The following is a 27,046-nucleotide window of genomic DNA, read 5'->3' as shown; positions in this document are numbered from 1 at the left end:
ACAATTTAGAATATACCCAGAGTACTTTAGCAGCTCTGTAGGACTGCTGGAATCTACTACTCATTGGAATTTCAGACACTGTGAGCTACTAGGGCATTGCTAATTCTGTGGTTTATCTAGTATATCTACCCAGCCAAAACTTAAAAAAAGTGTTTAACCCTACTCCTCCCTCAAAAAATCCACACCAAGATAGCTGTATTCTTTTCGTCATACCTTTTCTCTGATTTCCAGAGCTCGCTTGCACAATGGTTCAGCTTCTTTGTACTTTCCTCGTTTACCATATAGTACTGCAAGATTGTTTAGAGTTGCTGCCACCTGTCAACAGGAGAGAAATATTAATTACACTGGAATTTTCTGATACAAATACCTGAACAAATGCACACATCTCAATGCGCTGCTGTTTTTAAATTTTTCATGCACGGGGAGACCTCTTCAAGTTTGCAAATGAAGAAATTATTGCTCTTGAATGCATACATACACAAATGAGGAAAGGAAACACCCCAAATCATTAAATAATTTCGTTTAATTTGTGGAAATAAAATTTGTTCTCTTATGCAATTACCTCTCAAATCTATACTCAGAGCTGCCCTGCTTCACATAGGCCACATGAAGTGATACATCACATTAAATTTAAGCACTAAGTTCAAAAGCTTGATTCATGTTTCATTTAAAAGCAGCAGTAAAACAAATCAGAAGTACACCTTCAACCTGAGCTCAATAAAGTGATTGAATAAGCAACTTGAAATCTTTCTTCACAAATTAATTTCCCATAGAAAATCCATGCAATCCCAAATCAAGTATATGCAAGTCATTTGTGGTGAAACAGCATTGAACATAATGCTCAAGAAGTACACTAAATATTTAAGAGAAAATGAAGAGTGTTACGTTGTGGTCTCCTACCTGTACTGTTTACAGATAAGCCAGGTCTTAAAAATTTCCCTGTTGAGTTTAATATTAAAATAAGTTGAAAAAAAATCCGTGAAAAACACAACAAAAATATGATATTGCATGTATACAAACCGCTGGATGATCTTTGCCCAAAGTCTTTTCACGGATAGCCAGGGCATCATTCAGGAGATTTGCTGCATCTTTGTATTTGTTCTGGTCTCTAAATTTTAAAGAGGCATAATCAATACTGAGGATTCAGAAAAGAAAGTTATAAAAATGAAGTTAACTTCAGTACCAGCCTAAAGATGCTAGTACAAAAGAGTAATTGATAACACATTCAGAAATCAGAAACCAAAACCTGAAGCCAGTAATTGCAAAGTAATTTGCTGCTTGGGGACAAGCATGTACTACTTTTACACGACTGTCAAATTTATATGGCTAGACTATAAATAGGCAACCAAGACATCCCCTCTCGCTAGATTAAAAAAAAAGTAATAAAAATAGCTTCACTCCCAAAACAAAGGCATAGGCAAAACCACAGCAACTTGTTTGACTTTTAGTACGGTGAGACTTGTAACCATTACAGGACTCTCTTGAGTTTTTTAATAAAAAATGAGGAGTGGAAAATAATAAAACAGTAAAGAAATATTAGCCTGAACATTAACAGGCAATAGCCAAATACTAACTATTTACTTAACTGATACTTATCTATGTCAACATACAAACCTGTACACCAAAGCAAGTATGTTCAACATAGTGGCAACGTCAGGATGATCATGACCCGAAGTCTTCTCCAGATCTTCAAGAGCTTGTTTACAGAGAGGTACAGCAACCTCATATCTGCCTTGGGAAGCGTACTGAATAACAAGATTATGAAGGGTCCTTAATCTTGCTGGAATTTCATAGCCACCTTGCTGGGCAGCAGCTGCTGCACTGCTATGCTGCTGTTGAACTGAAAGAAATCCACAAGATTTCAAGTGGTTGAAAAGATTACTGTAACTAAAACATCTAACATTACTGCTCAATGACACAAAATGAGACTGAGTTGATTTTATTTCTTCAATATAAAGTATCAGTACTAGAACGTAATTCACAGCAGTCATGATGTCTTGAACAGTGACAGTGAAAATATGTTTTTATTCTCCATACCCTGTCCAGTATTGTATAAATATTATTTTAAACTTCTGTTAGCTCAAAGGGCCAAATGTAACAAAACAACGAAGAAAGGAGGAAACTTTTTCAGCTCAGCAAATCATTAACATTTCTCAAGATTTTATCATAATTTTGTACTTACAAATACTGGTATTTCCCTACGGAAAGGCATAGACAAGCCAAATACTTGCAGAAAAGCTCCAACGATTTGTCCTTTTTTCCATTATTCTCCTTCTCTAAACACACAGATTTTTTTTTTTGTTGTTTCCCTTTGCTATCACTTAGAATACTTATTAAATACTTTGGATTAAAACACCTTGGATGCCACTACTAAAAGTTGCAAGAGAAAAGGCACCGACGTATAAAAGCCAGTGTTAACCTTTAGGTTTTACTTGCTAACCCTCAGGCTTCACCACTTTTTTTTCAAGTAGCTCCTAACCTCTGGTTGTGGAAATTCCCCACCCTCCCATCCCCTCCCCCAAGATCTTCTACCTCTTTTCTCTTCCCCTGGGATATTTCTAGGAAGACTGAGAAAATTACCTCTTACACATTTTCATTAAATTCTAGACAACACAGTGGATAAGGGCTCCAGCCACAAGCCTGATTTTCTTCTTTCTATTTAGCAAAAAACACTCTCGGAGCAAGTGGGAGCCTTTTTATGCCAATGGAATCGTAATTCCAAGTCTGCACTCACAATCACTGCTTATTAAAGCATTGAAGCACTTCATTTTTCCTGGAGGTCAAAGAAATTACTGAAATGTCAACTTTGTCTTTTGTGAAGTGAACTAAGGTAGATGGACCATGCAGGTATATAAACAGCTTTGCCGCTCAACCTTCCTACTAAAAAATTACAAGGAAGAAAGGATGACCTCAGGATGGAGTTTACGGGCAACACTAATTCTAAACTCTTCAAGTCTTCCTTTCACTGCTGGCTACAGACAGCACTGCCATGCTATCAAGCATGCAGTACATCTTGTGTAGGTGTCCATAAAGATAAAGCAAAACCCTGCTCATTATAAAAGTGGTAACAAACATTCAAACATCTTTTTCTGAAGTCAATTGTCTACTAAGAACCATTATACTGCTAGCACACCACATTATAGGATAACAGCTTCACATCCAGGCAAAACCCACAACGGTGTGACCAGCAGGTCCAGGGAGGTTATTCTCCCTCTGTACTCAGCACTGGTGAGACCGCTCCTCAAATCCTGTGTTCAGTTCTGGGCCCCTCACCACAAGAAGGATGTTGAGGCTCTGGAGCGAGTCCAGAGAAGAGCAACAAAGCTGGAGAGCAGCTCTTACGAGGAGCAGCTGAGAGAGCTGGGGTTGTTTAGCCTGGAGAAGAGGAGGCTGAGGGGAGACCTCATTGCTCTCTACAACTACCTGAAAGGAGGTTGTAGAGAGGAGGGTGCTGGCCTCTTCTCCCAAGTGACGGGGGACAGGACAAGAGGGAATGGCCTCAAGCTCCACCAGGGGAGATTTAGGCTGGACATTAGGAATAAATGTTTCACAGGAAGGGTCATTGGGCATTGGAACAGGCTGCCCAGGGAGGTGGTTGATTCACCTTCCCTGGAGGTGTTTAAGGCATGGGTGGACGAGGTGCTAAGGGGCACTGTTTAGTGTTTGATAGGAATGGTTAGACTTGATGATCCGGTGGGTCTCTTCCAACCTGGTTATTCTATGATTCTATGATTCTATGATTTCACTAAACAAGGCTTCTCTGTTAATGGCTTCTTTCCATCATGCTACCAAGCCCCTACCTCAAACTTCACTGCATATTCATCAGTCCTTCTGACCTGAAAACAACACTCCTAGAATGAGTGGTGAAACTATGGTAGACAACCTTAGCAAAGGACAAAAGATTACATGAGAAAGACTTCAGGCTGAAACCTGCCCCAAAATGTTAAATCAGATGATTATAAAAGGTCATTAACAGAATTCACCACCTGGGCAGACCATCAAAAGTTCCAATGTTTTGGAATCTGCATCAGTCACAGTGAAGGCACCTTTCCCATTCTGAGGCCCACAGGAAAGACCGTGGGACCAATTTTGACCTAAAATCAGTCATAAGAACTTTACAACAGCTAGTAAACTCTCTTTAAAAACCTAGGCGCCAGTTCTTATACACATCAATGCAGACAATGTATATCAATGACTGGTTTTCTTATTATAGCAGAGACATTCGCTACTCTGCTGTGTCCCAGAAGACCCCAAGCACAGACTCATTTTTATAAAAAGCATCTTTATATTCTATGATTCTATAAATACACCAACACTGTAATTTGCAGTGCGCTTACTTCCTTGTCCTTGGTCATCTTCATCATTGGGAAATAAGTCATCCAAAGGCTCCTTGGTGGAATCTGTATCTTTATCCTCCTATAAAACAACACCAAACCCAAACATTTTGTTACACTTAAATCTAAGGCATAATGGGATACTCCACTTATCAGCAATGTTAAAAGAAAACATCCAGAACTTAGGAATTGCCAAGAATAACATTTCTCTTAAATGTTTAACAAAGGGCTTGCATTCAAATATATTTACATACTCTGCCCCAAAACAATACAGGACACCTTCAGGAGAGCCAGGAATAGAAATCAGGTCTCCTAGATTCAGTCTCAATTTAAGCACACAAGAACACATTTGCTATTCTTACAGAGACGTTACACCTACCGAAAGTACCCAGTGAAGACTGAATGATACTGAATACAGAATTGCCCACAGTTACTTTTTTAGTGAAGAATCCAGTTATAAATGAGCAAGGGAAAAAGAATAAGGAGATCCATCTCCTGAAGGAGAATAAAGCTGCACCAGCAACTTTAATTCTGTCATCTCAGTTTCTGAGTACTGAACTTCTACACAAATAAGAGATTTTGAAATCATGACCCGTAAGGTTCAAAACCAAAATAAAACACTTGTAACTCCAAGAGTCTCCATACGGTAACATATAAATTTCTGCATAATCCATCAGCGTATATTCATTTTAAACATCTGATATCATTCCAAATTCCACAATCACGTAAAATAAATAAACAAATCATCCATTGGTCCTGCTTCTTAAATGTGGAGTCTACACAATATAAATAGTTGAAGTTCTCAGAAATGTTAATCTCAGTAAGGAGAAAAACCCAGGAGCAGAACACATTCCTATTTTTCTGGCTCTCTGTCCACCATCTTTTTCCAGGGACAAGAAAAAGGCAACTGCTGCTGCTGGCATTCAAGTTCAATGGTGGCAGCGTGAGTGCTCTGCAAAAACAGCAGATTGATGGGACTAGATCTCAGATGGGGAGTTCATAATTATATGCGTATTGATTCCAACCTCATACTGTGTATATACAACTGACCATTTTCAAAGGCTAACAACAGAGACTGTCCCTATGGCTAGCAAAACTATTATAAAGATGCTTTGCTTACTTTGACTCTACTTGCCAATTAAACTTCAAATAATAGTGCTATTTAGGCCACCTGCAGATTACAGTTCAACTGTTAGCAGATCAAAATCCCAATATTCCCTCCTCCTGCCCCTTTTCTAAACAGGTTTCACTAGCAACATTCAGCTACAAATAGCAACTCTTGCAGCAGTGTTAAAAGTCTGTGTGCAACTGACCAAAACAAGTCTCACTACTCACAATATGTTAAGAAGGATCTAGTCAAGTAGTCCATTAAGCATGATTAAACTTTATACATTTTCAATCACTATGCTGCAGAAATAATTAGTTATGAAAAACTGTTCTTTCCAAGACACAGATGAGAAGGTCTGAACACTTCTCTACAGTGCCATCTTACTCAAAATAAAATAAAAGGACAACAAGAAGGGCAAATAATTCGGAAGTCTTTTTAAGTGATGTTACTTTTGTAAATTAAGATATTATCTATTGTCTCTCTGATACTCAGAATACGTAACGCAATGAGATAGCTAAACTCGACTGAAAACATGCAGATGAGCACAATGTCTGGCAGGAGGTCATGAAAGGGGATTCAATAACATCCTACCCTAATGTAAATTCTCAACAGATACAAAATCTACACATTGATTTTACTAAACAAAAATTAAATATTTTTCTTGCAGTCAAAATGAGCCAAGTCCCCTATGTATTTAAAATCTCTGATAGTTTACATTTCCCACTTAACCTTAACTGTTCAATTTACAAAAGGAAATTCTTGGGTTGAACTTCAGTTCTTCATATTTTTTTAAGCTTATATGATAACAAGCATTTATGGATTTTAACTCTCATACGTATTTTATTATCTTCAGGCAGTAAAACATTTGCTGTTTCAAAATAAGAATGAATTGAACTCTCAATCTTTCTGCAAACTATGTGACACTGGTACAAGCATTTTAATGACAAGTTCCTGTTAGAGAAAAATAAAAAGCTTTTATCTGTCACTTCTTGGTAACTAAGTAGATTACAGCACATGTAAATGTAAGGTGCTTTTTACTATATGGCTACTTACTGATGGTGAAATATCATCGTCATATTTTTTTAATTGATTCATGAATTCTAGATGTTTCTTCTCTTCCTCCAGCTGAGCCACAGACTGCTCACTTTTCTGTAGTTTCTGTTGTGTATTGGCTAGTTCATCCCGTAGCCACTGATTTTCCTGGCATAGTCGGCGAACCTGAGCACGCAATTTCTGCTTCTCTGATTCCACTGCATTTAAGTGATTTGACAAGGCCATCATTACCTAAAAAGCAGAAGGTCTCACATGACATACTTCCTCTAAAATGCAGTTCTGTATTTAATATAGAAGCCTTTTATTATTTAAGGCTGTGAAGGCTAGAAAACATGCAGATTTCTCTTCTTTATATATCTGGTTCTCACTTTTCCTCTCAACTTTACCTCTGTACATACAGAAATTAAACTAGGGAAGCTCTTCACTAATGATTGTTTTCCATCATACTATTGGAAGTGAAACTGTTTTGATGGTTGGACTTGATGATCTTAAAGGTCTTTTCCAACCTTAATGATTCTATGACTCTAGAATTCCCTGAAGACTACATATAACCTTAAATACACAAAGAATTTGAACTAGGATTTAGATTACTGAAATGGAAATGTTTGTTCACTAACTTGAAACAGAGCAGTAATACTTCTACACTAAAGCATACAAAACCAAAAATAACCTAACACGGAGCTCTAATTTAAGTAGCTTTCAGACAGAAGATTCATATACCTGCTTACAGTTCATAAGTATGAACATCTCAGCATAACGGTAATACTTAAAGGGACAATCGTACTACTGAGATCTAAATGTGTCACTGAGCACACAATTCCCATAAGCACTTTATATATACGTACACAAGCTTGAGTGTGCAGACATTCAGTGGGTGTAAACAATCACATTAAGAACAAAAAACAGAACAGCCATAAAAGCAGTCTACTTGGATTGTTTTTTTTAATAAGCAAAGTTATATGAAAAAAGAGCTTCTTAAGTGAAAGCCAGACACTACATACAGAAGATATTCTCCCTTCACTGTTCATGTAATCTCCCACTGATACCCAGTTGTAGAATAGCTGACAACAATCTCAGAAAGCACACATTGTATGAATGGGTCACTGGTGATAATATAATCTTCTTTTAGATGAGTCTGACATCCCCAAGTAATTTGTATTTAATCTCCTTGATTTCATGTGTTTTTAAAAGAAAGTTACCTTGATGTGTTCTTAAACTAAATACTTCATGGAAGACAGATCATGTCCTTAGCTGAAATTTCAGGTTTCAAAAAGTTTTTAGAAACTACCTTTTCCTAAAAAGGCAGGGAAAACTCCAGGTATCATTTCTGAAGAAGCTAGAGAACAAGCCTTATGAGAGGTGGCTGAGGGAACTGACGATATTTGGCCTGGGGAAAAGGAGGCTGAGGGGAGACATTATCCCTGTCTGCAGCTATCTGAGAGGAGGCTGTAGTGGGCTGGGTGCTGGTCTCTTCTCCCAAGTGACAGGACAAGACGACAAGAGGAAATGGCCTCAAGTTGCACCAGGAAGGTTCAGATTAAACATCAGGAAGGATTTCTTCACTGAAGGGGTTGTCAGGCACTGGAACACGCTAGTGGACAGATACGGCTGTACTCGACGACCTCAAATGTCTTTTCCAACAAAGCAATTCTATGATTCTATGAATAATTTAAATTACTTGGCTTATTCAACAGTAGCAATTGTAACATCAGAAAGTAAATTTAGGAAAGTTGTGATAACAAGTTCAGCACATTCAAACAACATTGTACAAGCTACAATGGCAAACTAAAATGCTTTGTAATCTTACTAACTGAAAGAAAAAGCTTCATTTCTTCTTCAGCAAAGTCAGTTTCACTTTCATGCAAATAACGCATCATCAGACCTACATTCATGTCACAAAAACATCTATGAAATATTTTCATATCTTAATTTAAATACTGCAAATCAAAAAGATTACTACTTTGTTGCAACCCAAAGCACGCAGGAAGAGCAGGCTTATCAGCTCTGAGAGCAATAGTTTCAAGCGTAGTTGCTTTCCTGACAAAGGCAGTGGGTGCAGACTTCTCGACTCCTCATGATGACAGTTCACAAAACACTTTGTGGGACAAATGCTGCAGCAGCATTTGCAACTGAGGCTGCTGAATCCAATAAAGGCAAGAATCAGAACTACATTTTCAGAGTTCCAATACCATGTTCACATTAGGAGAGAGAAGGTACTCATTCATTCACAGATCTTCTACAAACACCCATTAAAGGTAACTCAACTATTGCCATTTTATTCCATGTATCTTCTAGTACTTTCTTCCAGTAGGAGGGATCAAAGCTCATACAATATACTAAGGCCTGACAGCCTGTACCTGAATGTTGAGGGGTTTTACATTCCCATGCCTGGTAACCCACACTTGTTCATTCTTTCAGGTCTCAATTCACCATGATCCAGGGCACACAACTTCTCAACCACCAATCAATCACAACTCAATCCAGACTGAACACAGTTATAGACCAATATGAAGCCCATTAATACAGAGCTAGCTCACTGGCATTTTAAACTCCTGTGCAAGCACTCCAGCATTTTATACTGATGACTGTGCCGCATCACATCATTCCAGGTTTTTGACCTTATACAAAATAGCCTAAATAGCAGCTTTTCACTCATCTTCTGCAGATGATACCTTCACCAACTGAGACAGTTCACAGAAATTAGCTCAGAGTCCTTTCTTTAACACATCAGTGAAAGCCGTTCAGGTTCTGTATCAATACCCAATCCTTAACTTTAAGATGTTTCTAGATTCAATTTTGGTTTGGTGATAAGTTCAACCAACATTAGAGATTCTTAAGCCCCAGGAGCAGCATGAGCTACTATAAAGAATGTCAGAATCAAGGGAATATAAACATGAATGTAAGATTATGGTAGAGCTCAAACGGCGGAGCAAATTCATTTACTTGTGTGTCTGTGAGACCTCTCTATGCACTAATTCAGAGTTAAGATGCCAATGCTCAGTTCTTGAGCTGTTCTAACATTACCTGCCTAATGCTGTGGAAAAGTCTAAACTGAAAATAGCAGCTGTCTCACTGAAATGGAGTTCAGTTATGAGCTTCAGTGCTTTAATACTGAATACATAGTTAGTTCTGTAACACAGCAAGATGGACAATGTCTACCTCTATTAATTACACCAGCCCTTTCCCTTAACATACAGTAACAACATACACGTCCCAGCACATTACTAATGCTCAGCGAGGCAAATGTTAAGGCATTGCAAGTCTGAAATGCATTATTTCTACTGCAATTTTACCTGTGCTTCACTAAGGCCAAGCTCCAGTGACTCCAGTGACTTTCGAATCATGTTTGATTTTTCTTCAACCAGGTTAGTTTCATCATCTTTCTTCAGACATTTCAGTGTTTCAAGTAAGCTCTGTAAAATTGAATTGTGTTCATTCCTCAGTGCCTCTAGTCCGTTAATCACTTGCTTAGTTTTGGCAATGATTTCATCTTGAGTAAGCTTCTCCAACTTCTCTTCCTTTAAATACACCATCGTGGACATGTTTTCATACATTCTGAAAAACAAGTACACTAGTTAATCCAAAAGCAAAAATAAAATAAGCAATTCTCTATAACCCAATAAAGCTTTCCTTTAAGGAGTCATTAAAAAATAAAGATTTGAAGTGTATATTCAGAATGCAATTATATCTGTGCACAACTTTTACAATGTTTTTAGTCCTGGGTTTGAACGGTGTTTAAAGATTTTCAGTTTCTATTTCCAGATTTAGTATTAACACTAATTCATAAGCCAAACAACAACAGAAAATAAAATACTACAACATGGCAGAAGAATTTCTAATGAACGTGGAAGAACAGGGCTGCATCCCAAGGAGTCTGGTTTATGCAAAAGCAAAGCAGCTGGTGCTAAAATAAATATAGCTATTTGCAGGTGCCACTGATCTGCAACTATCTTTACAAATACTCATAAAAATGAGCTTGGAGAACTTGAAGAAATATCATCCAACCCTGTAAAAGGGTTGATCAATCAGTTGGTCATGAGAAAAATCACCCTTTCACAGTAAGAAGGAAACACCATCCTCACCCTTTCCCAAGCGCTACAAAAGCCGTTATCACTACGTATCTTGAAAATAACAACTGCTATCTGAGATCACTTCACATGCATTACTGTAACTCTACAGTCACATACAGACGTTTGACTGCCGACAGATCTAGATGCAGCTGTTTTGGTGAAGCTGCAACAGCTGTCTCATGCCAGAAGAAATGGTTTGTATATGAAAACCCTTGCAGAAAAGATTTCACTGTGCTATTTTGTCAGTACTTCCTGCACTACATTAAGTCTAGCAAATTTCTGGATATTTGTAAACACCTCTACCAAATGCAAATGAAGATCCAAACAAGTTTAGAAACTTGGGTAACTCAATTATCCCACATGCTGTTATGGAAGTGACAAATAAGCATACAAATAAAAGACACAAAAATCATTTGATCCTTTAAAAATATCAGCAGAAAACCATTCTAAAATTAAAATAAAGTATCGAGGAATTGCTCCATATTTATATCTTCAAGAGAACCAGGAAGCATAAATCAGAATAAAGTAGGAAAGATTTTTTGAAAGCAATAAATTATCACATCTATGAGAAGGCACTTGAGGAAGCTTCAATATACTAACATTTAAAATGAATACCTAAACTGTATTAAAACTTCGTACAGAAACAAGTCCAGTTTTAGAATAAAGGAAAAAAAATTACAACCACTTAAATCTTGAATAATAGTGCTGTAAGAAACATGCATATATGCACCACCTCATGACAACAGCCAAGGGACATACTCTTATACGCTTCTATTACATAAAAAAGGTTGCTCTTTCTGTATATATACAATCAAATTACCCTCTCTGTTATGATCTCCTGCAATGCAACACCTAAAAGGCACACTCATTCATCTTAAAAGAGCTGTACACTGGTTTATTTTGTAATAATCTGTTGTCTGAAGACACAGATAATTTTGGAAGCAGTGAATTTGGTTTTACAATAACTGAATACCAGAACTTCATATTCACAAACACATGTAACACAGAGTATATAAATCTGTATAAAACGTCTAATCTAGCACAGCATCAGAAATCAACTCACTCGAACCTGATGAGCAGAATGGTATTTAAACATTTCCTATTTATAACCTGAGAAGCATCACCAAGAATGCTTAAATGACATTTTAAAAGCACACAGTCGCTAAAACTGTGTATAAAAATGAACTGCAATTTACTGTGAGCCAGGTTTGCAAATAAGTGCTTCCAAAATGCACATGCAAATAAGAAATTGTTATGAATTATGATAACTTCAGCATATAACTCATCCCTAATTAGCTTCAGCATGCTTTCATGCCTTCAATTAACAATTTCTATCCTGAATGCAAAGAACCAAATCTCTGATCATAAAGAAATAAACCCAGCAGCGGACAGCGAATGAATTGGGCCTTCCATTTTGTGCTAGACAAGTTCTGAGAAATGTAATTTTTAAATACCTAGAGCTTTTCCAAAATATTCCAAAACAAATATGTAATCATTTGCCTGCTCTGCCTCATCCAAACAGGCACAGCCATTCCTTCTGTGTGCTCAGCATTTTGCAGTCCTTCTACTCCAAGGATGGAAGGCAGGCGAGTACACGCATGCAAGGGATGCACAGATGCTGTTTAAAAACATTGCACACTATAACCACCACAGCAGAAGTTAAATGAATTATAGGTGATGAATACAGATAAATGAACAAAAATAATAGATAAATTCACTGTTACAAAAGAGAATAAATAAAATGGAGGAAGTAATACCAAAAACTACATTAGGCACCACCCTGGTCATGCTTTCATGCAAAAAGAATAAAGTCTGTGCAATACCTATCCAGCATATGAAACCCAGCCAAACGACACATCTAAGGCATGAAATGGACATTGATTTGTTGCTATAAGGAAAAAAAGGCTGTCAGGTCAAACATAGAACCAGGCCCACAGCTCTGGCTGGATACGCTGAAGATGCAAACAAGGAAGGCTAAGCCAGCACAGGAGCTTTCGAAGAAAGGAAAAGCATGTTTAATCCCAACGGGGCACAAACATAAAGCCCAGCACAGCAGCAGTGCTTTCCAAATCCATGCTTCTTGGCTCAGCCTGGTGCGCCAGTTTTTTAAGCCACGTCATCCTAAACCCAAGGTAGCTGCAAGCTTTCACTGCCTCAGAGCTACCAGCACAGGCAACTGTATCAGCGCAGGTGCCAAGGCAAAGGCTAAATCAAGACATCGATTTGAAGGCTCATGTAGCCTGTGAGAGGGATCCACAAGTCTCCTCTAGAGAAAATTCTCAGAATCCTAATCTCTCCCACTGACAAGAAAGGAATAAATCCTTCTGCATAGGCTTTGTAAGGTGTCTGTTTTAGTGATCTCTGTATAAAACACTACAGAAAATTTGGACAACGTTGTTCAGAGTTTTATTAGATTGTGCTTGGGAGAATAATTCAGAAATGGGGAGGATAACAAATACGTCACCTGTCATGCTATCGGATCTGATTCTTTGTAAAATGAGATTAAAAAGATATTAGATTTTTATTTATGAGTAGCATGGTGGTATGGTGCTTTTTCCATGACACTTTAAATTATGAGCTCTCCAGCCCCTATATTTAGGGATCTATGAAACATAAATAGCTTTTCCTACTTATCTACTTTCTTAAAGTGTCATTTCCCTGCAGATCATCTCAAAAATATCTTGAAAAAGGGCATTACCTATGCATCAAACACGACCATATTTGAATACACAATCATTCAATTAGTTCTGCATACCCTGAAGCAGCAAACCCCATCCAGGAAGCAAAACTTGTATGATTCTATAAGAAAAGATTCAGTTCATGTGCAGGAAGCAGACATGCAGGCATACAGAAGAAAAGAAAGAAAACCTACCATGTCTTTCTATTGTCACTTCTCAAAAATGTTAATTCTTTCTTCCTCTATTTTTTCCCTACAGAAAAAAAGAGGGCATAGTTCAGGGCTTCTCAAGCTCCTGTCAGTTTTATCCTGTATACACTCCACCACACTGCAGATTTTACCTGTTACAGGTCAGGAATTTTAGACTCAAATACTGTTTCTTAATTCAGTTTACAATTGAAAACAAAGTTAAGATGCACAAGGAAAACAGAACTTTGGATGAGAGAAAAAAATACACAATGAAGCCAGAGTTATAGACTAGTTAGAGCTGGCTCAAGCAATTCATGTATTGTATTAAATATGTGCCTGTGTAGATCTTGAGTATTACCCTCCTGGTTAATTTGTCACTACATAGACCATGCTAAAGTCAGTTAATGCTTTCCAACACTTTAAAAAAAAACAAGCAATTTTCTTCAAACACAAAAAAAGTAATGAACCTGGAGAGATCAACATGAAGTCCTACGACACCTGCTAAAGAAATTTTTGCAGCATTTTATAACATGAACTCCAATCAAAGAAATGCATTGTGAATAACACGAATCTGAACCAAAGAAAATACAGAGAAAACAGCACCAAGTGTCTCGTCTTTCAGTCATATAAATGCTGGGATAATCTCATCATATACAAATGATTTAAACAGCTGCACTATCTTTAATCAGTTTAAGCATTTTGTTATACGTAAAACTTTAAAACCAACTGCACTGATAATGCTGACTTTATAATTTGTGCCTAAATTCTCCTACAGACACACACACATCAGAGCCAGCAACTTAAGCTCTTCAGCTGGTATTTAAGCATCTCTTAAACATAAATAGCTTTTCCTACTCAGCTACTTTAAAAAAAGTGCCATTTCCCTGCAGAACATCTCAAAAAATTCTTGAACAAAAACACATAGTTATATGAATCCATCTTTGTACAGGAAAACTTATCAAGGAAGAACATTTTCCTAAGAAACCTGCAAGGTTTTTTCCTTTACAAAGATTAACATAGGCCTCAAAGACAAATAAACAAACAAATAAATTATAGTTCTCATTTTTTATTTTCTTGTTATGTATCTGCAAGAGTTCTCTTTCTCAGTACTGGTATTTTGATATTTTCAGAATTTAATAGTCAAGCTTCAAGTACTAAAATCTTGGAAGATAAATTTTGTAATGTAGCCAGTGTCTGATCATTACTGTTTTAAAACACAATTGAAAATACAATTTCAAAGGCAAATAAAACAAAACAAAAAACCCCACAAAGTCTCTGAACTGTTGAGAGAAGTCAAATTCTCCCTGAACTTTTTCCTGTGAATATACAGATAGCAGATAGGATAGCTGAAAATTATGGAATAATGAGTCTGCCCATGCTGTCATCTACAAACACTGCAAACTGCACAAAGATATTGTATATGCTATTTTGAGCTTTTTCTATCTCCAATACGGACATTATCAGTTCACTGTTTTGCAACAATAATCAGCCTGTTCAGGGCTTTTAACCCTGATTTCACTAGTTTCTCCTTAATTAAATGGCAACACTCAGCCTCCTACATCTGGCATGCACTTGCTTCATTCTGTATTAGCTACAAATTACGAGTCATTAATTCCCTGCTCAGACCAAGAACACATCTCATTACATCACGGAACACACCATCTTGAAATACTATGAGCTGCTTTAACTGCTAATCTTCATAACATGGAAAACCGCCCGCTCAAACAGTCCTCAAAAGATCACAGGCCTTCTGAGCACAAAAAGAAAATCACTGACAAAGGGAAGAGATGCAAAGCAGCCTGCCAAGGGACACAAGGAGCGTGTCAAACACGATGTGAACTGCACCCCATCCTAACAAGGCAGCTCAGCGACACACGCTAGTCAGAAATGGCAAGGATGAATCACCCACAGATGCCTATATACTTAGAAAGAACTGGGATAGAAAACTCTCCAGTTTGAATATATTGCTGTTATGGTTTACAGTCAGAAATCTACAAGTCTGAAAGAACAAGGCTTACTTATATATATATTTTTTAATCTAAGATGGTAATTTCTCTTGCCCTGTGATGCTATTTCTGCTACCCAAAGTAATATTGCTGAGCATAACAAAATCCGTAATCTTTATCTTCTTGACTTGCCCTCCTTCTAATTAAAATTATCCTTTGAACTCAGGAATTTTATTCCAATACATTCACCTCTAACCCCACAAGAGAAACCAAGCAGCTTTTTCTTCTCGACTGCAGCTGAACTGCCAATGCTATGTATCACCCTTTTCATCATACTGTACATGAATCCACGTATAATCCCCTACAGAACAGAAACTGTTGACCTGTACCTGCAAAGAGTGTCTTCTTGGAGGTCAGACTTAAGCTACATTTGCTGACCCAGTTCTATAAACAGAACACTGCTGCACTTCTGTACTGCCTCAGGTTTCCAAATATATGATCTCAGACACTGCCTTCGCAATTTAGCATACATGTACACAAGCTACCTTAAAAATACCTCAGTGAGAGCAATTAGCAGCAGGTACTAGAGGCTGAAAATCACTGACCAGGGGCAGGTAAGATGATGGTGTTGCACATGGCTGGCAGCCAACTTTAACCTATGAGAAATCCTTCAGGACACACACAAGGTGTTAGGAAAAATAATTAACCCCTTGGACCCAGGTCTTCTATCAACTTCCAGCCAGTAAGCACCTGAATTTATAAAACCTTACTGTCCTCCTCCTACCAGTCTTCAACTTCGAGCTAACCCTAACGCTGAAGTCGCCCCTACCACTTGGTATAGAAAAAAGGTATGCCAGGTAAAGACTATAAAAGTATCATTTGCAATCATTTAATATCAAGGGCACAAATCCCAAGAAAGGCTTAGAATCATGTTAGCAATTTGACTGCTACCCTTAACACCACAAGACATCTGTGTTGGTAAGCAAGCTGGGCAAACACTCACACTTTGTAAAGGTATAGCATTTATAAATGTAAATCCACAAATATCCGAAGAAATCCACAACAGGGCAGCTTGACTAATAAGTGTAAAACATCAACAAAGTTGAATACCGGTAGAGCTCTCCACCAGAACAGTGTGGCTGTTGCTCTTCTGTTACGGCTGCGTCAGCGGGAAGAGGCTGCACAGCCAGGTGTTCTACCTCTACATCACAACAGCATCCCCTTCTGAAAAAACACTGCGTCAGACTCTAGAAAATCCTAGCAAGCCCACCCACTGCATTAAACTGTGTTTAAGTGAACTATGCACTTGTTCAGCTGAAGAACACAGCCACTGTACATCTGCCTTGATAAATATTGTAATTTCTAACATTGTAGCCTGCCATTACAAAAAGAAATCATACGTTTCAGGGGAAATCTTTGAAAAACTAAAAAATCAGTAAGGAGAAAAGCAGCTTAACAAATTATATTTGCTAATAAAAGAGATGATAGCAAAAATAACTCCTATAAAACTTTTGGCAAGGGTGATACTGATAATTCTCTTTGAGAAAGCACAAGATGTGAAGATTTGTGCTGCTGTAGAGTCCTTTTATTGAGATTTCTATAGCATGCTGCATCAACACTAATAAAGCATATACCGTTTCCTTGCAATCATATCAGCATTCTTGTAAGTAATAATCGTAACACTATTTTAAAATAGAAATAATTTTTCACATTTCAAGGGTAAGTGCTAAAAAACAACTTCAGAGCAATTTAAGCCTTCAGCCTTCCTTCTCTTGCAGGAAGTAAACAATTTTCACTAAAATTATGACTTCTTGCTGAAACAATTAAAAAAGATTATATAGTGTTTAGTGGCATAAAAACACCCTGTAACCACACAGGTTATTCTTCATCTAAAAGTAAAGGTCATTACGGTGTCAATCTCTTGACAGTACTCCACTGAATAAATACCAGCTACCAGCTAGCATCTCAATTATCATGATACCATCAAATCTGTATCCTTTTAACTGCAGATAACCCAAATGATTTGCCAATCTATTCCCAAAATCTCTTTCAGATTCAACCATATCTCAAATTCCATGACGCTGCAGGCTGCAGCCAAATCCCACCTTATTTTTCCTGCTCACATACAGCAGCAGATGAGAGACTCTCAGATGATACGGCTACCCCGCTACAGGCTACTATGCCTACCCCCATTATTTGTGTGAAAGGAATCAAAGGAAAGCATCCTCCTTCTGGCCTCTCTCACTCACTATTTTACCTTTCTTAAGTACTAAAAATAGATATCAATTAACACGCAGAATAGTGTCATGTCCTAAAATCACAGTGGATTATTATTCTGCTGCAAAGTAGCATCTGTTTGGATCTTACAATCAGTTCACATGGATCATAAGCATGTTAAGAGAAAAATTTATTTTTTGTATACATTCCCAAGTCTTTCTCACATCTCAGGTTTCAGATGAAGCTGGATGGAAATAAGATCCTTCCATGCATTTGTTATCACATCTGAGATTACTCTCTGTCAAAGCTGAAGCAAATGCAAGAGAAATCTGACAGGTGTGTGCCTAAGGCAGTTTAGTAGACCTAGTTAGAAGTCTAGAGGAACGACACAAAAAGCCCTATGTTCAAGAAGATACATGCTTATTAACCCTTTGTTAATCAAAGTTACTATCATCTGTTACAGGTTTGTGGTACCTTCCTTTTTCTAAATCTGAAACAACATACTTACTAAATTTCCTCATATCTGTGCAAGATCAAAACCCCAATCTTTTCCAGAAAAATAAAACTGATCATAAACCTTTTCCAGTGTTTGGTAGTGTTGGGCAAAGAGCTGTAATGTCAGCTTGTTAATTTTAGTTATGACCATGCAACCTCTGAAGACAAACTGCAAATCATAAAGTCTCCTACACCTTAGAGCAAGGGAGTTGCCCCTTTTTTTTTTGTACTGTTGTGTCAACAGCAAACAGCGTCTGTTGATCTTCTTCAAAGCTGGCCTTCCTTAGTTTCTTGTGAGCACTAATAAATACTTCTAAGCAGCCACTAACAGACCTCAAGAAAACAGAGCATTTTGCCTGTTCACTAAACGATCAACACAACCAGTCTGGCCACATAGGATTTGCCTTGTTCTTATGACCACAAAGCCTACCTCACTGGATCATTTTAACAAAACAATCATGACTGCATTAAAAGTAGTTACATAAATACAGAATAAACATGTTTAAAAGCCTCAGAAGGCAGAAGCTGAATAATTGAAAGAGTCATATTCACCCTCAGTTATTAAAGATGCTCATCACAAGAGTCAATGATACATCAGAGAAAATCAAGGATAATTATTGAAAAAATGTATCATAGTTTAGTATTTGGTAGTTACAAATTATGCTTCATAAATTAAGTGGACTGAAAGGAAATTTTGACTGTGTTTTTAAAGAAATACTGTCAAGACAGTTTGAATTGGAAATCCATCATCACTATCAAATTCCACAGCTTTCACCCTCAGTATTCATTTCTGCGTGGAAATGGCACTCGGCTTCTCGTGAGCTTGCCAACTTGTGCAACCATGTCTTCAGCGAACCCTGAGTCTCGGTTAGACAATTTTAAGAGCCTGACACTAGCTGGTGAGAGCGTTCTTTGGGACTGGAATAGGGAAGAACAGTAACATCAAAGTGTTCTAAAGTTACATGTTTTGTAATTTTAAGCTGCCAATAGAGTAGGCAAAACATTTTTTGAGCTTGGCTCTACTTTCATTTTGCATCATTATTCTTAGACAAGAACTGGTTTATTGACTAATCAAAGTAAGCATCCATTTATGTTATCTATTTTTCTTAACCCTAAATAGCACTTAGGTAAAAGCACAGGAATGTTCCCATCAAATCAGATTTCCATAATACATTAAAAACCCCATCAGCTTTCACATAATAACATCAGACCCACAATCTTAACCAAATCTACTTTTTATGGTGTACCTATAAGCATTAAAAAAAACGCAGGCAGGAAGGGCAGAGAAGGCGACATCTTGCCTCTCATTACTGGATCTATGTGGGAAGCTTTGCTGATAAATTTACTGTTAATAAAGATTATGTTGCTGTTACACACTTGAGGACATTGAAGAGAAGGGTTATTTGAACTAAAATGAGAAAACCAGCAAGTTCTTCTGCAGACATAAAAGGAACATACACTACCATTGCTTCCTCACACACTAGCCTTTATGTTTAACAGATCTTCAAATCTGGTTTTGAAGCTATCTAATAATTCACATTAAGATGCACAAACTGTGCAGTCTTCCTTCAAGCTTTAGGCCTCCCCCTGCTCATCCTTCCATTTAAAAAAAAAATAAATTCAACGCAAATCTAATCCAAAATGACTAAAGAAAAAAAGAGTTGAACAATTAAGTAGTTCAGCCATTATCTTTAGTATTGAGAAGGAATTAATTCTACTCCATTAAATATCACATCAAAATTTATACTCCCAATGGAAATCATCTGTTATCACCACACTGATAGTGCTTCATACCTTGCAAATTTCATTTCATAGCAAGCGTAGCAAATCATGCAACAGTTTAGAAAAAAAACTTGTATCATTCACTGTTTCAGAGAGCTGATTTTGGGTAAGGTTGGGAATAATTTCCTTGTTAAGCACTCCATAATCTGCAGGGCTTACACAGGTGGGCTTGCACTCTACTAGTCCGGGAGGTACAGAGCGGTACAGGAGCCCTAACCCTGCATCTGATGCTGCCACCTTAACACCCTGTACACTCATGTTGAGGATGGAACCATAGTTTTAGCCCACTCTCAGCCTTTTCTCAGACTCACGGCTTATCTTAGTTAGTTCTGAGGCACTGGCTGCTCCTTTGGAACCCCTGAAACACAGGCTGTAACACCAACATCATAATCATTCCCACCATCCTGCTGCACTACGCCACTCTTCTGGTGGACTAACACAGAACAAGAACTCACATTAACTGGAAAACAGACTCAAAAGAAGGAAAAAGTAACATTTCAAATATTATTTTTTAAACCGTCTTGTTTGGATAAATCTGTTTTGAAGGCAACCTTGCACTGAGGACAGCAGAACAGACCCTGAAACAACTGATTCACTAAAAGCAACATACCATGCACTTTGAAGTATTGCTCCGTGTGCAGCCAGACGGAGGAAGGGGAATGAAAAAAAAAAAGACAACACACCACAAAAAAAAAATCAGCCAGCATATTTCCAGGCCATTTGTTAACATAACAACTGGGTGGGGATCAAGATTCAATGGCCACACAAACTCCAAGCAGGCGCTGTAATTCAAACCCCACTGGCTGTTGCTTTCACAAATGTGCTGTGCATCATTCCTCCATACCTGCACTCTGCATAAACTCCAAACTTTTCTTTTTCCTACAGTTAAGCAAGTATTTTAACACAGTAATATTTTAAAGTGTGCTCTAAAACCAATATGCAGTGTATAAACACAACTTAAAATGCTATGAGAGAAATTGATACCATCTGAATAAGAAAGGCTTAAAAGCAGAGTAATCGAATCATTAGTTTGCCTTTATCTCTTTTTCTGAACAATGGTAAGGAGATGTAACTAAGTAACGGCAAATTACTGGGACGAAGAGTCAAAGTCACCCTGTGGTGCCTCCTGCCTTTTCAAAAGATACAGGGTGGATAACAAACCTTTGAAAAATGAGGACACCTGGCCAAGACATCTATCGGCACCATAACAAAACCTTACGTCACCTCTGCATGACTTCTTAAGCCTCCAGGGATGCCTAGCAAGCACTAGCACTCTGTTTTTCAGAACAGTTCCAGACCAGAACCCTACAGAGCAGTTACAACATATCCTCTCCGTTTAAAGTAATTCTCACTTGTGGGAGGGTGATCAGGTTCGTTGGTGTTTGGACTTCAAACTGGTGTTTGAACCCAACACACATACTATCGCCTGCCTGTATTTTCTTAGCTTCTTCAGATTTAGTCAGCTGTCAGTTATCAGAGACTAACTTTCTTTATACGTTATAAGAAATTAGCATATCTAGTGTTAATGGTGCTTTAGTGTTTGTCCTCTAAGATTAACTCCTTTGTTTACTTTCCCAAGTATATTATGGGCACTGGAAGCACATAACCTCAGTCCTCATGTTGGCCTATTTGCTATGACTTGTCATTATTAAATATACTCATTGTCTAGCACAAAAAAAACAAGTATAGTGTCATCTTACACCTGATGTCTGCAAGGCACTTCATATAAACCCTATGGAAATAATTCCTCCATCACTCAAAGCGTCTGTAATTCTGTCTGACCCTCTAACAAAGTGCCCAATTTAAAATCCCATAAGATGAAGGCAACAAAAACATCTCAGCAAATATAACCTAGCATTAGTGCAGCTTTTTCTGGTCAGGCATTTATTGATTAAGTAATTTTTCAAAGGAACCACACTTACTTCTACAGCCTGCTTTCAGAAAGGAAAACATTTCACTAAATAAATTACTGAGAAAGCCTTAATGCCTCAAAAATACCTGAAGCTGACTGTGGCTCAGGATTATAATCACTTCTATTTCGAAGTAAAAAAATGTTTCTTTTTAGAATGAACAGTCTGTCTTTGGCGCTTGGTTACCACAAATAAGCTATTAAATATTAAATGTGCCATGCTTTTATTTTAAGAAAAATGAGAACTAACATTGAAAAGAAACATTTTTCTAAACTTTGGTCAAGGTAAATACAATGTTATTACAAAACAATTAAAAAATGCTTTGGAAACACAATGTATTATACAGGCTGGATAAGAGAAAAGCTGGTGATGAGACACTTCGTTACCATGATGATGGAATTGGTCCATACAGAACAATATCCTTGAAGGAAGACAGACTACAAGAGGTCTTTATTTAAATAGACCTACTATGTCCGTCCCCATTGCTACGATGGGCTCTTATGCCCTTCAACATTAAATACAGAAGTATATTTCATTTATTAATTTACCCAAATGTCCTTATTTTCCACTCCTCTTATAAAAACATTTTATCAAGTATTTGTACACTGAATTAAGTTTTAAAATGATGATGAGCTATGTATCTGAAGAGATGCTACTAATCCTAGAATAAATCCAATTGCACGTCTGCCAGAGAAGCCAAAGAGAGGAAGAGATGAAAGAGCAACTGCACAAGCCCAACTCTCAAGAGAAACAGAAGCTGTATTAAATGGACTCAGAAATTAATAGGAGGCTACAACACTTCCCCAAACTGCCAGTTAAATAAGAGACATGTAGGCACATGTGTATACACAAACAGATATACCTATACAGATCCATACAGAGAGACACGGATGCTGCATGAGTAACACGCAAGGGAGAGTTTTCTGACATTACTGCAGGAAGTTCTTCACAGACAGAAGAAGCAGCAATTGCTCTTAACACACCCAAAGTTCCAGTACAGTATTATTTTTATTCTTGTATGTTAAAAAACATTTAGAAGATTGTATTCAGGACTCCTGCAAACACAATTAACAATTTTCTGTGCAATTCCATTTTTTGTCAAACACAGAGCTTTCCAGAAATCAGTTTCCATTAATAAGACACTGTTAGCATGTCACAATAATTTGACAAACAGTAATTGGGGATATTTCACAAGAGGTCTGGAGGGTAACTATTCTCTTTTTTAATTACATACAATAGCATGTTTTCTTTGATTAGAAAGTGAAGGAACTCTAAGCTCAAATTGCTGTTAGAATTTCTGATTACTGGAATTGTCCAGTTCCATCACCATCCTTCGGAAACAGAAAGGCTGCCAAACTTTAACTGCAACGCGATGCAGAAGTGATACTGCATTGTTGTGCGAGTTTCCGGAACTGACAGCTTAAACTCCTTGCACTTAGCCACATAGTTCTGCATTATATAAAACACATACCTAAAGGGAACTCCTAGAGCTCTCCAGAACTGTTTTAACTTAACAAAAAAAAAGTCCTCTTAAAACCACATAGACACAAAAATAATTGCACAAGTGGCTTCCAAAATGCAAGGTCTTCCGCTCAGAATCACCAGATGGATCAGCTTTCTCTCTGCTGCCACTAAACGCTGACTGTGTTACTTTCAATTGTATCTATAATCCTAGGGTTATAATATCCTCTACCGTGTTTCGCTGAAGCTTTGGAATTCATAGTCAATTAAAAAAAAAGCTATTTTCCAAAAATGTCTGAAAGCAGCTGTGCATTCAAAACGGGGCTGCTTTCTGGGGGTTTTTTGTTTGTTTTTTCTCATTTCTTTGTTGGTTGTGTTTTTGGTTTTTTAAATTAAAATGCTAAACTGTCTCAATCTCGAAGGTTCCTTTTTAACTTCCAATGCACACTCCTTGGGCATAAATTTCCTATTTAGATGAAGCGCAGATACAAAAGTGGAAGCGAGAGAGACAACTACTTCCAGAGTAATTGTTACTAAACCTTCCGCCAATTGCACCACTAAAATGACTCTTAAAAACACATAAAATGAAGACTATTCACGTACAGCTGTGAGAAGTATTTTATATCACAGACAACATTTGCTCACCATTTTGCTATTCAAAGCAAACTATAAGAATATTCACTTTTTTCTAGCTGTTTTTATTTTGCCATTCCATATTCTGATTCCATGTGGAGTACTTGAATATTGCCGATACATCCACGCCTTGATTCCATGTGCAGTATTTGAATGCTGCTGCTACATTTAAGCCATATACACTAATGGAAATCATTAACAGGAAAAAAAAAAAGAAGAGCAGAAGGACAATCATCGATTTAGTAGCCTCCAAAAATCCAGGCACTGACATTACAGCGGGTGATGTCACATTTGGTCATTAAAGTACTTTGCAAAATACTTAGAACACAGAAAAAGGAATCAAGAAGTTCCTTCTTTGATGACAGACAACTGCTATGCAGATCTACAAATCAAGCACCATCTTATCAAAAAATATGAGAAACACGAAGCCACAACGAGTAAGATTTTTAAGTGTTTCTAATTAATCTCTGCCCTAAAGGTACCGTTACCAAGTTAGTGATGTATTCACGTCATTTTGCTAGGATAATGCGTTCCTAACCGAGGCTTTTCTTATAAAATTGGTGTAAGAAACCTGGCCAAGCCCCAAGTCTGGAATCGCCTCCGACTACAGTGCAGTCAGTGACCTGCTACACCCATAAATCCAGCCACTATTCGCAGAGCGGACCCCAGCTCTTCCCTCCCCGCTTCTGAATAAGCCCCCCTGCCAAGGATGAGGGGTGACACAGAGGGCGGCGGGGAGAGCCTGGGGAGAGCAGAGGGAGACAGGAGGGAATTGGGGAGGGGGAGTGGGGAGCAGAGGGGGGAGAGTGGGAGGGGAAGTAGGAAAGGGGGGGAGGGAGGAAGGAAAGGAGGGGAGGGAGGAAGGAAAGGAGGGGAGGGAGGAAGGAAAGGAGGGGGAAGTAGGGGGGAACGAAAAGGGAAAGGGGACGGAAAAGGGGGGGCTGAAAGGGTGGGAAGGAGGAAGGAGGGGCAGGCGGAGGGAAGTAGGGGGAACAGAAAGGGGAGGAAGGAAAAGGGGGAGGAACGGAAAGGGGGGGAGGCGGGGGGAACGGAAAGGAGGGGTGCGGGAAAAGGAGGGGGGACGGAAAAAGGAGGTGAAGCAGGAAGAGGGGGGGAAGCAGAAATGGAGCCAGGCCGAGGCGAGGGGGAGCGGGGGGAGCCGGGGGGGAGCCGGGGCTGTGCTGACGCGCCAGGGCGCTGCCCACGGACCCTCCCCGGGCACCGCCCGGAGCCGGGGAAGGAAAAAGAGGGCCAGGCCAGGCCGATCCCCGTCCCCGGGGGGATTTCCTCCTCCCCGCGGTGACAGCAGAGCCTTTACACAAAACACCAAGAACCATCCCCCCTCTTTCCCCCCCACCCCCAACTCCGGGAGGGTCCCGCTGTCAGCGGCGCCGCCGCCCCGCGCAGCCTTTTGTCGTTCGCGTTAAAAAGGCGAAACGGCGACAGCCCCGTCCCCGCCAGCATCCCCGGTCCCCGCTCACCGCTCGGCGTTGCAGGCTCGGGCGATGCGCGCAGCCCCGGCCCGGGCGGGGAGGGCGGAGGCTGCGGCGATGGGCGGGACGGAGGGAGGGAGGGAGGGAAAGGGCTGTTTGTTTGAGGGTGGGTGCGGGGAAGGAGGACGGAAGGAAGGATGCGGGTGGGCAGCGCGGCGCCGGCAGCGTTTACCCTGCGGAGCTCGGGAAGCGGGCGGGGACACCGCCGCCACCGCCCCGCGACAGAGACAGCGGCCGCGCCTCCTCCCGCTGGGCCTCGCGGGCACAGCCCGACCCGGCCCCGGGCACCAGCCCCGCCCCGATCCAGCTTTGACACCAGCCCTGCCCCCAGTTCGTGACGCCCTCCTCGACCTCCAATTCATTACGCCCCCACCCCCCCAATCTATGACACCATCCTTATCTCCCAGTCTGTGATGCCCTCCCCCCAATCTATCAATTTATAACACCATCCCTACCCCCAATCTATGACACTCCCCCAAGCCCTACTATCTATGACACCTCCCTACCTCCTATCTATGACACCATCCCTCCCCCCATTTTACGACACCGTCCCTATCCCCCAATCTATGACACCATCCTCATCCCCCAGTCTGTGACGCCCTCTCCTCCCCCAAACTATAACACCCTCCCCCCCAATCTATGATACCATCCATATTCCCCAATCTATGATGACATCCCTACCCCCAAACTATGACACTCCCCCAGCCCCTCCAATCTATGACGCCTCCCTACCCCCCCATATATGGCACCATCCCTACCCCACAATGTATGACACCATCCTTATCCCCCAGTCTATGATGCCCTCCCCCCTCAATCTATGACACCTTCCCTACCCCCTAATTTATGACACCATCCTTATCCCCCAGTCTATGATGCCCTCCCCCCTCAATCTATGACACCTTCCCTACCCCCTAATTTATGACACCATCCCTATCCCCAATCTATGACACTCCCCCAACCCCACCAATCTATGACGCCATCCCTAACCCCTATTTGTGATATCCCCCATCCCCCAATCTATGACGATCCCCCTATCCTCCAATCTAGGACACCAAGCCTACCCCTGGTGTATGAAGCCATCAGAAGGCTCTGGGGAGACCTGAGATCAGCTTTCAGTACCTGAAGGGACTACAAGAAAGCTGGGGAGAGGGGACTGTTTACAAGGGCATAGAGTGGTAGTACAAGGGGGAATGGCTTTAAATTGGAGGAGTGAAGATTAAGATTAGACGTTAGGAAGAAATTCTTCACTATGAGGGTGGTGAGGCACTGCCACAGGTTGCCCTGAGAAGTTGTGGCTGCCCCATCCCTAGAGGTGTCCAAGGCCAGGTTGGATGGGGCCTTGGGCAGCCTGATCTAGTGGGAGGTGTCCCTGACCATGGCAGGGGGGTTGGAACTGGATGGACTTTAAGGTCCCTTCCAACCCAAACCTTCCTATGAGTCTATGATTCTATGATTCTATGATTCTACCTGTCTTTTAAATGCCACCAGGGATGGTGACTCAACCACCTCCTTGGTCAGCCTGTTCTAGTGCCTGATAACCCCTTCAAGTGAAGAAATCCTTGCTAATGTCTAACCTGAATCTCCCCTGGCACAACTTGAGGTCATTTCCTCTCATCCTAGTGCCTATCACTTGGGAGAAGAGACCAGCACCCATGTCTCTGTGACCTTTCAAATAGTT

General features: G+C 39.6%; 1 protein-coding gene across 7 annotated transcripts in view; it reads right to left on the bottom strand.

Annotated features, from left to right (window-relative positions):
• The window catches only part of KLC1 (kinesin light chain 1), a 47,508-nt gene extending 22,068 nt beyond the window's left edge, over positions 1-25,440 (bottom strand). For 6 of the 7 annotated variants that reach the window (XM_069858877.1, XM_069858881.1, XM_069858879.1 and 3 more), the window contains exons 1-7: positions 13,438-13,495; positions 9,789-10,050; positions 6,496-6,726; positions 4,338-4,416; positions 1,615-1,840; positions 1,021-1,108; positions 214-315 (exon numbers count right to left, since the gene is read on the bottom strand). In XM_069858877.1, the coding sequence (XP_069714978.1) occupies positions 214-315; positions 1,021-1,108; positions 1,615-1,840; positions 4,338-4,416; positions 6,496-6,726; positions 9,789-10,049 (987 nt within the window). In that variant the 5' untranslated portion in view covers position 10,050; positions 13,438-13,495. Of the gene's footprint in view, positions 1-213; positions 316-1,020; positions 1,109-1,614; positions 1,841-4,337; positions 4,417-6,495; positions 6,727-9,788; positions 10,051-13,437; positions 13,496-25,356 lie in introns of those variants that run through there. The other variant, XM_069858878.1, reaches the window with a different exon arrangement.
• Between the last annotated feature and the right edge of the window lie 1,606 nt (positions 25,441-27,046).

Source organism: Phaenicophaeus curvirostris, chromosome 5 (genome assembly GCF_032191515.1).
Source record: "Phaenicophaeus curvirostris isolate KB17595 chromosome 5, BPBGC_Pcur_1.0, whole genome shotgun sequence".
Classification (NCBI taxonomy): domain Eukaryota; kingdom Metazoa; phylum Chordata; class Aves; order Cuculiformes; family Cuculidae; genus Phaenicophaeus; species Phaenicophaeus curvirostris.
This window is presented reverse-complemented; position numbering and strand designations above follow the sequence as displayed.